We start from the raw sequence: 14,465 nt of genomic DNA, 5'->3' as shown, positions 1-14,465 counted from the left end.
GAAGAAGGCGGGTACCTCATGGTCACTCTTAGAAAGGGGGAGCTGAGTCCTTTTCTGTGCGTTTGACTAGAATCAGTGGGTAACTGAAGCAGCAGAGACATGCTACTGCCTTGTAGTTTCCATCAGAATAAAATTTCCTGATTTGACAGATGAGGGAAAGAAGCTCTTTTATCCAGACATGATTTTGTGTTATTTCCCCCCTAATTGTAGGCAGCGAGCTTTCAGAGGCAATTCGGATTAAAAATAGGGACATTTTACTCTTTCTCGCCTGGGTGATGTTCATATTATAAGATCCATCAGTATTTTCCCATGTTCTCTTCAGAGAATCCTCCAGGGTAAAATGAACTAGGGAGAAGAAAGAGACAGAGATTGGAGAGAAAGGGGTGCCCCAGAGGCTTCTAGGTATCCAGGCTTCCATAGTGTAAGTCAGAGCTCTACCCTCAGGAGAGGAGCCACCTTGAGCTTGCTTGCACAGGGCTGTGTGTCTTCCCCCGCCATTTTCCTCGTGAGCAAGACCAAACAACAACAAAAACAAGAAATACCATCCTTATGGTGAGCCACAGTGCTCAACATAGGATGCTTAAGGAGAAAAACAGCAACCAATGAAACCTCGTCACCGTCCGAGTGCGCCCTTTGCTTCTCGTGTAAGCAATGACGTATTTGTGTCAGTAGAGTTGAAGCCAGCTTCCCAGTGGTTGCCACGTCAGTCTCCCCTGAAAACATCCAGGAATTGAACTTCAGGAGGCAGCTGAGAAATGACAGGCCCGTGAGGGTGGTGTGACCACAGCAGCCAGGGTTGCAGGGAGGGCCAGGCTTCCGCAGGGCTATGAGGTCTTGTGATCAGATTTGTGTGAGGAAGGACCTGGAGCTCAGCGTCCAGGAGACTTGTCTTGTCCGTGTACTGACCTGTTGCATCTTCTCCTGCCCAACTCACTAATCACTGACTGTTTGTGTTATTAGGAAAATTAGGCACTTTGTCTCCCTCAAGAAGCTGTGCTGTACCACTGACAGTAGCAAGCAGGTACAGTATTCAGTGTCCTCTGCTGCTTCCCCGGCTTGTCCATGCGTCCTTCTCTGCTTGTCTTTCTCCATGTTTTCTTGCAGTTGCCGACCAGGAAGGTGTGTGGGGAAACCTCTGGCAACTGGTTGGGCTTGGTTTGGTTTTCAGTTCTCCACAAGCCTGTCTTACTATGTTATAGGGGTGTGTGTTCTGGTTATACTATATGCCTCATGGTTCTCTCCAGGCTAATATATTTTATGGGACTATAAGGCTTCCTCAAAACCAAAAGAAGGAGGGGGTTGGATCCCATTTCCCATCTTAATTTCTTAAACGAAAGCAAAGTATATATCCGTATAAGTAGTCACTCCTCCAGCTAATAGCCAAATTAAGAACCATTCCAAATTAGCACTGTAATTTATTTCCCCCCTTACATTACATCTCGGAGAGCATGCTTTCTTTTGAATGCTGTCTTCTGAAGTAGCAGATTTTGTCAAGTTGGTAGATTTAGGAATGTTTTGAGGTAGTTATATAATGTCACGGTAATGTTTCAGGTACTTTTTAAAATATTTTTATAGTAATTTATATTTTTACCATTTGCTCATGTAGCTTCCATATCATACCATATAATTTGTGGAGTATGAAGTAAGAAATAAATATGGCTATGAACAGGTTACTTTTAATATGTTAAGTATGACCTTTGGCTTTCAAAGAAGGGACAGAGTCTTTTAAGAATTTCAAAGGCAAAAACCCATTCTTTTTTTACACAGTGGACATATGAGGTGGGACATGGGGTGTGGCCAGATGAGGAGCGAAACAAGCAGCAAGATCGAAGCCTCCAGGGTCCTCCTAGACAGAGATTCAAAGGGCCAGAGGGGCTGGGTTGAGTGAGAGTCATGGAGCCTGTCGAATGTCAAAAGTATCTGTGGCCATGTCCTTGCTCATAAGATTGAGTCCAACCCAAAATGCTTTCTTCACCACTGAGACCCTAACCTAGGGCCAGGGGAGGATCTACTATAACACACACACAGAGGCAAGATCTTGGAGACCTTGGAAAGAAAGAGAGTAGCTAGTCATAGGGACTAAACCTCATCAAGCAGTCTCACTGAGACCTCCATGTCAGGAGGAAGGGTGAGGCAGGCAGAGGGAGAGGAAATGGAACCCTGGTGTCCCTTGTCATCTCTTCATCATCTACTACATCAAGCAGTGCTGGCCACCATTTTCAGGATGTGGATCCACAAGAGAGAGGACAGGATGACTTAGCTTCGTCCATTCTCATGCCAGAAATTAAGCAGAAACAACTTAGGTCTAAAATCCAGCAGGTCCTTTTCCCACAGAAGCCATGGTAGTGGCTCCTGGCCAGGCCCCATGTAACACCCACATCAGCTCACGGCTGTGCATTTTAGCCAGGGATGGAGCTGTAAGCTAGGCAGTTCCCTCTTCTCCTCACTCCCCCTCATTCCAGTATTTCTCCTCTAGTGAAACAACCTCCAGTGCCCCTATTTTCAGTCCCTGTACCTCTACAGCCCCAACTCCCACTGGTCCTTCATGACTTAGCCCAAGAATCTAGGCCCCTTTCTGGCTTTATCCCCTCACCCATTGTCATAGCTGCCTGTGTGCTAAATTGCCCTCTGCCCTCCAGCAGTGTCACAGCCTCTATATGCCCAGCTGCTAGCACATAGTAGGCCTGGGGTTGTTAGTTAGTTTTCAGGAAGTAGAGTGTCTCAGTCCTGGCCTCCTCTGAACCCTGCCTGCTGCCCACGGGGAGCAGGCAGGCCGTTAGCATAGGATGCCAGGACATGGAGGCTGCCTCTCCTCTGCATCTCTAAATAGAAACCCCTTTGCTACCATGAATCAGTTGCTGTTCTGAGAAGAGTGAAAACACAGAGCTTGGATCCCCTGAGCCATTGACGTCACCTAATGGTGCTGCACAGGCCTAAGAGACTCTTAGATTTTTCCAATAATGAACCATCTTGTCCCTCTGGCTGGCTACAGTACTTTTCTTTTTCCCCCAAAGAAGGCTGAAGCCATGGAGATGGCTTAGGGCTGGGGAGGGCTCTTGGAGCAGAGCAGCCTGTCTGCGGGCATTTGCTTTGAGGTTCTGCTCCTGGGGTCCAGCTCCTGACGTCAGAATCAACCCGTTGGGCTTGCGTTTGAACAGGGAATGGAGCTCTGTGCCAGACAGTTCATTTCTGGTCGTGTGTGTCATCAGCAAAGATTCCTTCTCATCTGTAAGCTCTGAGCGAGATGCCAAAGTGCGCCTGCTGCCCACACCTACTCCCTCCACACATACTGAACCCAGAGCTCTACCATACATCTGGCTCAGTATGGGCACCCAGAAGCCACGGGCCACAGATGGTTAAACAGATTAAACAAAAGAGAACCCAGAGGGAGTGAAAATTGAAGCTGTGTGGGCATCAAAACCCAGGCCTGAGGAGACTGGGGAAAGCGTCTGTTACAGCAACTACACAGAGGAGTCTGGGCTACAAGCCTCCAGCATTTACTGTCTTACTCTCTATGGGAGATATTTGCTGACCTTGATAGTAAAAGGCAGTTTTCTTTCCTGCCTTTCGCACTTGCTTAGGCCACCCACAGCCTAGGTTTCCCAGACTTACCCAGTCACATAGACTTTGGACATTCTTTATCTTTGTGACATCCCTGTTGGTCTCCTTCTGCTGCCACATTAAGCATGTACAGTCCTAGACCCCTTGATCCATCTGCCCCCTCATAAGCTCTGGCTCTGAATCAGAAACCATGTGTAGAACCACAGGAATCCAGCGCTGTGCAGCCCTGGCCCAGTCACACTTGAATAGAGAAAGGGTTGCAGAAGACAGCATCACCATGCCATCTCTCTTTCTCTCTCTGAACTGGCCTGGAGTCTGCCTTAAGGCAAGAAGCCTATTGAAAGCAGAGGGGCCTCTTCACTGCTATTCCTTCATGCCTGAGTGCTCACTTCCTCTTCTTATGACAATATGGTGATCATGGCGATTTCCAAAGCCAATGTGCTTTAAGTCCAAGGGGAAGAGCACATTTGGAGCCAGCGTGCAGTTTTCCCAGTCTTCTTTTGGAGGTGTGACACACAGGGATATGGAGAAGCCCTTGGGGAGGTGCCCATGTCCCAAAGGAAGTGATCTTCTTAAAGAGTCAGAGAGCATAGCTCTCTGGAAAGAGCCTCCCCTTTGCACGGTGGGTATTTGTGAGGAGAACGAAGAAACCAGGCTCAGACAAAATATTCTGGTTAACCAACTATCCAAGATAGCAGCTATTAGAGGGTAGAAGGCAGATGCCCAATGTCACATGGTGCTTCACAGAGGTAGAAGGTGGGGGTTCTTCATAGAAGAGCTCGTTTCTATTCGTCTGACCTCTAAATAGGGAACAGCTATTGAACTCAATGAGCTAGGCTACCTGGGAAGCCTCACCCTGTCTACTATAGCTTGACACCAGCCTGGGCACTGACTCTTGAATATTACAGTATCAACAACACATTGAGGACCTGGCTTCCTTGAGAACAGCAGGGACAAAAATGAGAGCTAATATGGCCAAACTGGCCATGATGAAACCTTACTTTAAGGTACACATTATTTTGGGGGGGGGGGTGTTAGAATTGTGAAGTCAGAATGTCACTCAGGATGGGCACCAGCACCTTGTCTTGTGTGAAATCTACTGGCCAACGTCAGTGACTTCAAGACTCAGGGGCAGCAACTAGTCCTGGCTGATGACTAACTGATCACTGGTCCTGCCCAACAGAGTCCATGTTGAGTTTACACATATATAAAAGCATCATGTCTCACGTGGCATTACAAACAATATCAGCTTATTCTTCAAGGTGCACATCCAAATGTGACTCGTAACAGTTGAAGAAAGAGGTGACTGAAAGTATAACTTTAGTGGTCTCTGAGAATGGTCGCTCCTTTTAGAATGTGTTTTCTGTCACTGACATTCTACTGCAAGGCAGTTAGGATGAATGTGACTTACAGCAGGTATCCTGAAATATCTGTTGATACACTTGGAAAAGCCACTAAATCAACAAAACTATCCACATATTTCATTTAGCTTTCATAAATATTTAAATGAAGCTATTTAAGGAAAGCCCTTTAGTATTGGAAAACCACATTTTGAACAGGCAACCCCTGAGAACTGAATGGAGTCCCTGCTAGGCCACTGGTGCTGAGGGTATAAGGCACAGAACTTCTGGCAGGGAAGGGGGACACAGAAGGATCACTGGTGGCGTTGTGGTAGCTCCTGGTAGGGTTGCCTGTTAGGAAGGTCATGGCTCAGAGAAAGAGAAACATTTGTAGTCTGGTGTTAGTGATGGTGGTGGTGGTGGTAGTGGTGGTGGTGGTGACTGATAAAGCTGGTTATGACAGGCTTCATGAGGCTCAGAAAGTTGATAGTGCTTTGCCAGATGAAGGGAGGGTAAACTGAAGACCCCTGGGGACCTACACTGACTGCAGTCACTGCCCAGGTAATAGTAGCCTGTCCAGGAAGCTCAGCCCTCCCCAGTGAGCAACAATAATGAGGCTCCTTTGCCCTCTCTGCTCTTTCTTTGTGTCCTCTGTGTCACAGCACTAGATGTTTACAAATCACTTAGACAGTGGTGGAAGATGAGGGGAAGAGAAGGCGCTGTGAGTCTAAGCTGGAAACGGGATTTTCCTGCCTCTGTGGGAATCCCTGCATGGCCTTCCACAGGGGCACCATGTAGCAGGGAGACTCCCTTGAAGTGAGCCTTGGTAATGAATAGAGGCTGAGCATGGGGAAAAGATGGAGCGATTTAAGGACGGTGAGACAGGTTGGGTGTGGGAGAGACTATAAGAGTTCAAGCAGAGGGACTATGATGTTTGGTGATGGAGGTCTTTGCTCTGAAATTTCATTTAAATTTCAAGGGCTGTCCTTTTTATTTTAATGTGATGTGTGTCATTTGAACCATTATACATTTCTACTCATTCCCTTGACCTGATATTTTAAGAAGCAAAGTTGGTCCTTTATTAAGAAACTATTTTAATACAGATGTAAATATAGGCATTTGCAGAAGGGGAGGGGCGAGGAAAGTGGGGGACAGAGACAGAAAGACCAACTGACCCCTAAGGTAAGGACCCACGCTGGCTTTTCAAAGCAGTGGCTGAGACAGGAAAATCTGAGAGTTTTGCTTCCTTATTTTTTTTTTAATATAACATATGGAATCTTGTCCTCTTGCAAAGCAGCAGCTAGTGGTCAACCTGTCACGAGTGCATCCACTTCACAGTAAGGATCTGCTAAGATTTAGATGTGTTGAGTCACTTCTTAATGTAAATGAAAATACCTTCTAACATTCAAACTGAAGCTCGACTCATCAGTTACACTGGTGCCTGGTCACATTGTAGGCCAGGAAAGTCAACAACACAACAACAACAACGACAACTGAAGCATTTTGTAAGAGTCAGTTGCTACAGTTTACAGTAGAATTTACAAAAGGAGTGTTTTAAATGTCACAGTATTTAGAAGTGGCTCATTACTTGCATCTTTTAAATCAGGGTCTGGGAATTTATAACGACATAGCTCAGATCTGTCATTGTGGTGAAAGGCCACTGCAGACCAGGTGCCAATAAACGCCAAGGATGTTTTACAGTTGTTGTTGTTGTTGTTTTTTTTATTCTTTTAAAGTCAGCCTTTGGCCAGAGTTTATGGCCTTCCACTTCCCACCAGTAAAATTATAATAGACATAGACACGGACACCTGCATGTTGTGGTAAGCCAATGGGCAGGCATTTTCCTGCAGGTCACTATCCTCCTCCTCCAAGTGTCTTGTTCCCACAAGTGAAGGCTTTATTAATTTCCAGGACAACCAGGAAGCAACTGATACACAGAGGGCTACCCCTGCCTATCTACCTTGTCATGGCAGGTGACGGGTCCCTGTGTCCCCTCTCCTCTGGGACTAGACTCACTGAGTCTGTTAACGAAGCATTTGGGAAAGCTTGTGCCTACCTACCCCAACCCTTTGCAGCCTGTACTCTGGCAGAGCTTGGCTCTCCTGAGTTCTCCCGTCATCTTCATCACAGTTATGTGAGGATGCTGTTACCATTTCTGACAGATGAGGGAACTGAGGTTTGGAGCAGCCAAAAAACACATCCAGGTGTCATGTAGGGTCTAAGCAACAAAGCACCAAAGTGGTCAGAAGCATGGCTGCAAAGGACTTCTGTGCCTGGCTGGGGCCTTCCTGGGATGACATCATGAAGTGGTGTTGACCCAGAGGCAGATTTGAAGTGCAGTTGGAATGTGTCTTTGTGGGAAGGGTCATCCCCTACAGACAACACAAAGTAACCTCATCAAGAGAAGAAAGCATGGCCAGGCACGGCCAGAGCCCTCGCTGACTAAGAGTGGGTGTCCTTGGGGGCTCAGCTAAGCCACTTTGCCAGCTTCTTCTCCATGCCCTGCTTATGGGGTTTCACAGTCACACAATCATCTCTGGATGCTGGGACTAAAGTTCATCACTGTGTGGATGGAGCCCTGGTTCTGTGCGTATGCATAAAAGAAGCTTGCTGTCAAGCACTGTGGAGCTGTGGAAGCCCAAGGGAGGGAGTTATCAAACTCATTTTTCTCAGGGCTCTCTAAGGCAGTGGATCTTAACCTGTGGGTCACCACCCCTTTGGCAAAAACCTATCTCAAATATATTTACATTATGATTCATAAGAGGAGCAGAGATACAACTACGAAGGAGCAACACAAATAATTTTATGGCTGGGAGTCACCACAATATGAGGAACTGTATTAGCGGCTTGCAGTATTAGGAAGCTTGAGAACCTCTGTTCTAAGGGATAACTAGAGCCTCAGAACAAGCTCACTCCAGGTACATTGTGGCATGTAGTGCCACATGTTGGACACCGTCATTGCTAACTGTAGCATTTCAGAATCCAGTCTGTAATGAGTTCCTTTTTCCTTGCTGTGACTAGATAGATACCTGACAAGAAGCAGGGGAGGAGGGACCTTTTTTTTTTTTTCTTTTGGCTCACAGTTTGAAAAGATACAGTCCCTCTGGAAGGAAAGGCATTGTGGTAGGACTGTGAAGCTAGCCTCTCACACTGTGGCAGAACAGGAAGAAGAGACAAGAAGTATGGTGGGCGTCTACATGCCCTGCCCACCTCCAATGACTCACTTCCTCCAGGGAGGCTCCCCACCCCTTCCAAAACACTATCATCTGTTGAGGACCGAGAGTTTGCACAAATGAGGTTGTGGGAGACAGTCAGCCTTTGAACCACAGCACATTCCCATCATACTTCAGCATCGCGTAGGTAATGCACACCTGAAACCCCTACTAAGGTGCTGCCTGCTTTTGTGCATAAAGTGTCTTTTGTTCCAACCACAGTAAGTGCACATTCAATACTGACGGTTATACAGGCTTCTGGTCCTTCCCTGACGTGGACTCATTTCGATACAATGTTTAAAAGCAAACTTTTGTGAAGAATGCTCTCTCCTGGTGTTGGTCCCGGGAAAGTGAATTTAGAGTGCTGTTCCTTTCATTTCCTTGGCTGCACTGGGGAAATCTCACGTCAGCCTCACATTCTGATTGCCTGAGGTTAATTAGGGGAGGTGGGATTCTGGGCATGGCATGACACAGAAGGAAACTACATATCTTCACTGTGACCAGCGTGTCCCTAAACCCAGAAACACCATAGAAGGAGTGGGCTCTGTGGTACTTTTTCTTATTATTTGTTAGTCAACAACAGCTGACTGTGGCCCCTGGGGCGTGCCATGAGTACTTGAGAGATTTGGGAGTAGAAGTAAGACCACTTTGATGCTCTGTTGCTTATACCCTACATGACACCTGAGGCACTTTTCCTGCCGTGGACCAGACCTAAGGCACCAAGAAGAGAAACTGGGGTGGACCTAACATTCCAGCTGCTAGTGGATGTGGGGGACCATGAGAACTGTTGAGAGGGCTTTATGGGCTCACTTATAGAACATTGGGAGGTGCCAGGGCAGACTAAGGCAGCAGTGTGTGACCAGCATGTCCCTAACATGACTCTTGGCCTTGGCTGCATTTTGCAATTACCTAGAGAATTGAGAACAAGAACAAGGTAACAGTACCTGTCTCCCAGGGGCTCTGAGGGATGGTGTCTTGGAGCAGTCTGGGCAAAACAGTTCCTGAGATTTCCCCCAAGGGATTCCATTATACTGCCTGGGTGAGACTCAAGGCTAAGAACAACCTTGGCAGGGTTTGATCAGGTGTGACCAGGTTATTTGATCCAGGAGCATTTCCTGCAGGAGGTAGTGGGGGAGGGGGAAATGGGTGTCGTTTGACAGACAGGCCATAGTGATGCAGCTGAAAGATGACTAGTTTCTTCTTCTTACAGAAGGGAGTAGGCATTGAGGAAATGCCAAGGACTGGGACCGTGGTGTCACCTTTTTTTATACCCCCCCCTTGGACCTTAGCAGGAAAAATAACCATGCGGAAAATGTTACATTCAGGAAAAAACAATGTTGCAAGCTTCCCAAGAGCAGTTTCTGGGAGCCAGGAGCCCTGTGTCATCCCACAGGTCTGTGAGATGAACCCAGCCTGGGTTTCTGGACCTGTCATTTAGCCTTACAGCAGGCCAGCATGGGAAACCCTATGTGCAGCCCCTGTGAAGAAAAGAAACTGCTCGCTCTTCCCTTTGGGTCTAGCCCCCAGCAGTCTCTTCCTCCCATGCCTGCCCTGACATCACAGATGCAAGACCAAGTCATCCCTCATCTTCCTCCCAGCCTGGTTCAGCCGACAGGTGTTTGGGTTTTTCATTTCTTTTCACCATTAATGTTTCATACTTGTGATAGATTGCAGGGGAGAAAACGGCACGGATGGGATTTATTTAGTTTGCTGTTTAATTTAAATTTGACAAATTCACCCATCACCCTTTGGGACATTAAAACTATTGGTTTTCTTTTTCAAATTATCTTTAATAAATCATTTGTCAGTGGGGCTACAGGGCTGAAACTCCAAATCTTATTTCTCTGCCTATCACTGATGGGCTCTATGTGACAAACTGTTTGCCCCCATTATCTGCAGAAGCACAGAGTTCTTTGTACATAGTCATGTGGCACTTAATAAAATGACCCATCTGAGAGCTACACCGTTGGCTGATTTTGTCATTTTGCAAATGGCATAGCATGTATGTGCACAAACTGAGAGGGGTCACAGATGTCACTAGATGACAGAGTGTCTGGGATCACGGCTGTATATAAATGGTCCAACACTGACAGAAATGCCATTTGCAGTTGAGGGTTAACGCCTCAAAATGTCTCAAAACTTTGCTGTGTAGGGATGGCGTGGCCTGCAGGGAGGAGCCCTAGGAATAGCACCATAGCAGGTGCTGAGCTGCAGGTGTGAACCCAAGCCAGTATTCTGATGAATACCTGCATTCTTCCTGACTGACTGGAGAACAGAGGCACACGCACTTCGTGTAAATCCTGTTGCACAAGCCAGGTTCTTAGGATTGAACTCACGAGCTCAGTTCCACAGCACACTTTCTGGCTATGGCTTCGCCCTCTGACTCTTGGGAATTCATTCAGCAGCCAGGAGAGTTTTCTGTTTGAGTAGCAGAGTTTGGATGAGGCACAGGAGTGGGGCAGTTTAGCAGGGCCTTAATGGCCCACCCATCATTCTTGTTGCTGAACTGGCTACGGTGATTGTTAGCTCCAGTGAGACTAGGGTAGACTTTGTAAGGAACTTTGCTGGTAACCAGTCCAGCACCAGTTCTATCTGGAAGGCAGTGGCAGTGGGTGGTATAGGAGGTTTTCAGGGCAGAACTTAGTTTTGCAAGGAAAAAAAGTTGCTTACTCTCTGTAATGTTTACCTTTCTTAACTCTGCTATTCTAAGGGGAGAAACCTCTGGCTTCTGGTGATTAACACCTGTTGTTTTGCAGCAGGGGATTAGGTAAAGACTTGATGACTCTGCCTCTTTGATCTTTTCTGATCTGCTAGAGGCTCAAAGTTCATTAACTCCTTCTGAACCAGGAGAAGAAAGTAATGCTGGAAAAAAAACACACTCTGGATGAAAAAAAGAGACTTGAAGCTTTATTGCTAAAAGGGGGAAAAAAGGCTCCTATGGTCCTTAGTCCTCATGCTCTCTCAGGATCCTTGATCACATGGTTTTCTAAGTATCTTTATACTCTACAAGTTCATAACAGATTTAATTCAAGTCAAAAGTCGAATAAGGAGTTACAGCAGAAATGTTTACATGTGTTTCCATTAAGACTAGGGACTGATTGAACATTCACTGTCTATCTTCTAGATCCATAAGTTCATTATAAGTTTAGAGCAATAATCCTTATGTTACAAGTCAGCATCGTTTTGTCAGCGGTCAAACCACCCACCTTGTTTCTCATTAGTGTTGAAGTTTTATACAGGAAAACTAGTCAATATTTTATTTTATTTTTGTTCTTGCACCTACAATAAATTGTCCATTCTCAGTTTATGACCTTTAGTTACTGGACAATAGTCTCGAAGCTAGCCTAGAAGCAATGTTTTCCCTGATCGTAAATTTGTTCCAAGCCTGCTTTCTATCGTAGTGCAAATCGCCCATGACACATGAAGGTTTACAGTGCTCTAATTGCAGCTTTCATATTATAGAGGGCTCAAAATTATTTATATAAATTTTGGAATTCTATCGAACCATCATTAGGAGTGATGAAATCATCTATTTGTCTGCATAGCATTACTACAAGTGAGTACAACTTTGTTGATCAACAGAAAATCTTTCCAATATGGTGGGCTGACACTCATGAATCATTAGACTATGTAATAGTGACAGGAAAGGTATATCAATAACAAGAAGCAATCAAATGAAGTCTCTTGGGGCCTTGGGGTTCCCTCAAGGCCATGCAAGACGGTGGGCCAGCTCCAGAAAAACTCACTTGCTTTCCTTAGTCATTCCTAAATGTCTTCTGACAGAACTTCAGGTATGGAAGTCACTTGGGTTCCTGGGTAGCCTTTAACACTGTTTTCAGTAGCAGCATTTTTAGACAGAAGTGTGGCTTCCTGTTTGGACTCAGATACCTATGTGTCTCTGCCAGAAGAATCTCTATTTTCTCCACAACTCTTGAGTTAGGGCAGTGGTTCTCCGTCTTCCTAATGTTGCAACCCTTTAATAAAGTTCCCTAGGTTGTGGTGACCACCCCCAACCATAAAATTATTTCATTGGTACTTCATAAGTAGAATTTTGCTATTGTTATGAATTGTAATGTAAATATCTGATATGCAAGATATTTGATAAATGACCCAATGGGGGTCTTGACCCACATATTGAACCACTGAGCCAAAATAAAAGTTCATATCTTCCCTGGTATAGCACACTCCCATTCAGTGTTGCCTCTTCAACTTGACACTTAGACCATTAACTTTTTTTCTTTAAAGCATAAGATGACCCTGTAGCCTCTGCAGTCTGTCCAGGTGTCTTTAGCTCAGCATATGGCCCCTTGGCCCTCCTGTGATATGGTATTCCCCCTCTCCAGAGCCTCCACTCCAGCAGGTTGATCCATGTTAGTCTCAGGTCCAGATTCCCCTATATGCATTCAAAATGAGATGAGGGGAGTACATCCCTCCATACCCAGGTCTTGGGTTTCGTTCAATTCCAGTACTACAACATGGCTGGAGAGAATGGCTTAGTTTCCCCTATGAAGTATCCCCTCTACAGGGAATGCCTGTCCTTTGGGGACCCAAGACATATAAAGGAATCACCAGACTGTAAGTGTGCTTCTGCATAGCCCCTTACAATACTCACACCTGAGTGACCTGACCTCTCACAAGACAAAGCACATCATTGGCAGGCTAGAATGTCCTCCATTGATCTCTGCCCTTCCACCTATCCGGTTTCCCTTCAACCCTATTCTAAATTAGTTTTGTTCAGAATTTCATCTTAACAGAGCCATATATGTCTACAATGTGAAGCATCTTTGGTTTGTTTTTAAGACCTATGATTTTTGGTATATGGGTTCCATAGTTTTTAATCACTGAGTAGTATTCTCTTGGGTGAATACATGGTAGTTTGTTTATCTGTTGTCTTATTGGTGACATCTGAACTGTTTTCGTTCTTGGGCTACTATGAATAAACATGCTATGAACATTCTTCTGCATGCTCTATGGTAAATCATTTCATGTCCTTTAGGAACAGTAGAAGACTCACAAAGTCACAGATTATGTCTACTTTGTAAGCAGCTGCCAATTCTTTCCCCCAAGAAGTTCTATCATTTGACCGTCCCCAAAACAGTGAGCAGGAGAGGCCACACACATTCTTGTCAAGGGTCAGTGTTGCTGCAAGGGATTTTAGCCATTTGGGAGATGTGTAGGTTTTAGTATGTAAGTCTGTCTCTGCACAGTCCCTGATAATGTGCACACACTGATGACTATTGACCGAGACGTTTTTCATGTGTTATGGCCTCTTGTATATTGTTTGTAAAGTGTCAATTGAAGGCCTTTGGTTGTCTTTATTATTGAGTTGAACTACATTGTACATCAATTCAGTGTCAGATGTGTTTGCTCATGTTTTCCTCTTTTCTTTCTTTTTATTCACTTAACAATCTTTCGATGAATAGTTTTTTAAGACTACTTATTTAATATATATGAGTGCTTTATCTACATGTACACCCGCATGCAGAAGAAGGTATCAGATCCCATTTACAGAAGGTTGTAAGGCACCATGTGGTTGCTGGGAATTGAAGTCAGGACCTCTGGAAGGGCAGCCAGTCCTCTTAACCACTAAGCCATCTTTTCCATCCAGTTAACAGTTTTTAACTTTACTATGTCAATGTTTGACAGGTACCACTTTCTGTGTACTTCTTTGCCTGTCCTCAAGTTTCAAAGATAGTATATACTTCTTTTAAACACGTAAAGTTTGGACTTTAACATTTAATTATACAGTGCATCTAGAATTATTTTATGGCATCACATAAGATAAGCTTAATATCTGCCTATAAATATATCTGATTATTGAAACTCGGGCATTTATTGGAAGTGTTTTCCTTACTGAGTTACTTTGACATCTTTAGCAAATTATTGCATAATGCAGTTTGCCTCCAGACTCTTCCGTTGTGTTGCCCAATTAGTGAATCTATGCACCAATTGCATACTTTCTCAACTACTCCAAGTGTCAAAGTCAGGTGTGATAAATTCTTCCACTGGCTTGGCTTCTTGTGTTCTTTGCATTTCTATGTAAATTTTAGAATTATATTAGTAATATTTACCTTACCCCCACCCCCAATCATGCACTGAAGCTGTAGAGCAGTTAGGAAAAAAACCAATATTAAGCAATATTGAGTCTTCTGGTCTATGAGCAGAGTCATACCTCTCCACTTCTTCTGAGCTTTGCTTTCTCTCTAAAATGACTACTTTGTGTACATCCAGAAATGTGAGCTATCATGTGGTTGCTGGGAATTGAACTTTGGTCCTCAGGAAGAGTAGTCAGTGTGCTTAATCACTGAGCCATTTCTGCAGCCCTTAAAATAAATACTTTTAAAAAAATGAT

General features: G+C 44.9%; 1 protein-coding gene across 8 annotated transcripts in view; it reads left to right on the top strand.

The window, feature by feature from the left end:
- The window catches only part of Pde8b (phosphodiesterase 8B), a 232,890-nt gene that overhangs the window by 170,594 nt on the left and 47,831 nt on the right, over positions 1–14,465 (top strand). For 4 of the 8 annotated variants that reach the window (XM_087621627.1, NM_001439445.1, XM_087621623.1 and 1 more), the window contains 1 exon segment: positions 961–1,021. The exons of the other annotated variants lie outside the window; for them this stretch is intronic. In XM_087621627.1, coding sequence (XP_087477753.1) covers positions 961–1,021 — 61 coding nt within the window. 8 annotated transcript variants of the gene reach the window in all.

The sequence above is a fragment of the Rattus norvegicus genome, chromosome 2 (assembly GCF_021556685.1).
Source record: "Rattus norvegicus strain SHRSP/BbbUtx chromosome 2, alternate assembly SHRSP_T2T, whole genome shotgun sequence".
Lineage (NCBI taxonomy): Eukaryota > Metazoa > Chordata > Mammalia > Rodentia > Muridae > Rattus > Rattus norvegicus.
Note: the sequence above shows the minus strand (reverse complement) of the source record. Positions and strands in the feature narration are given on the sequence as shown.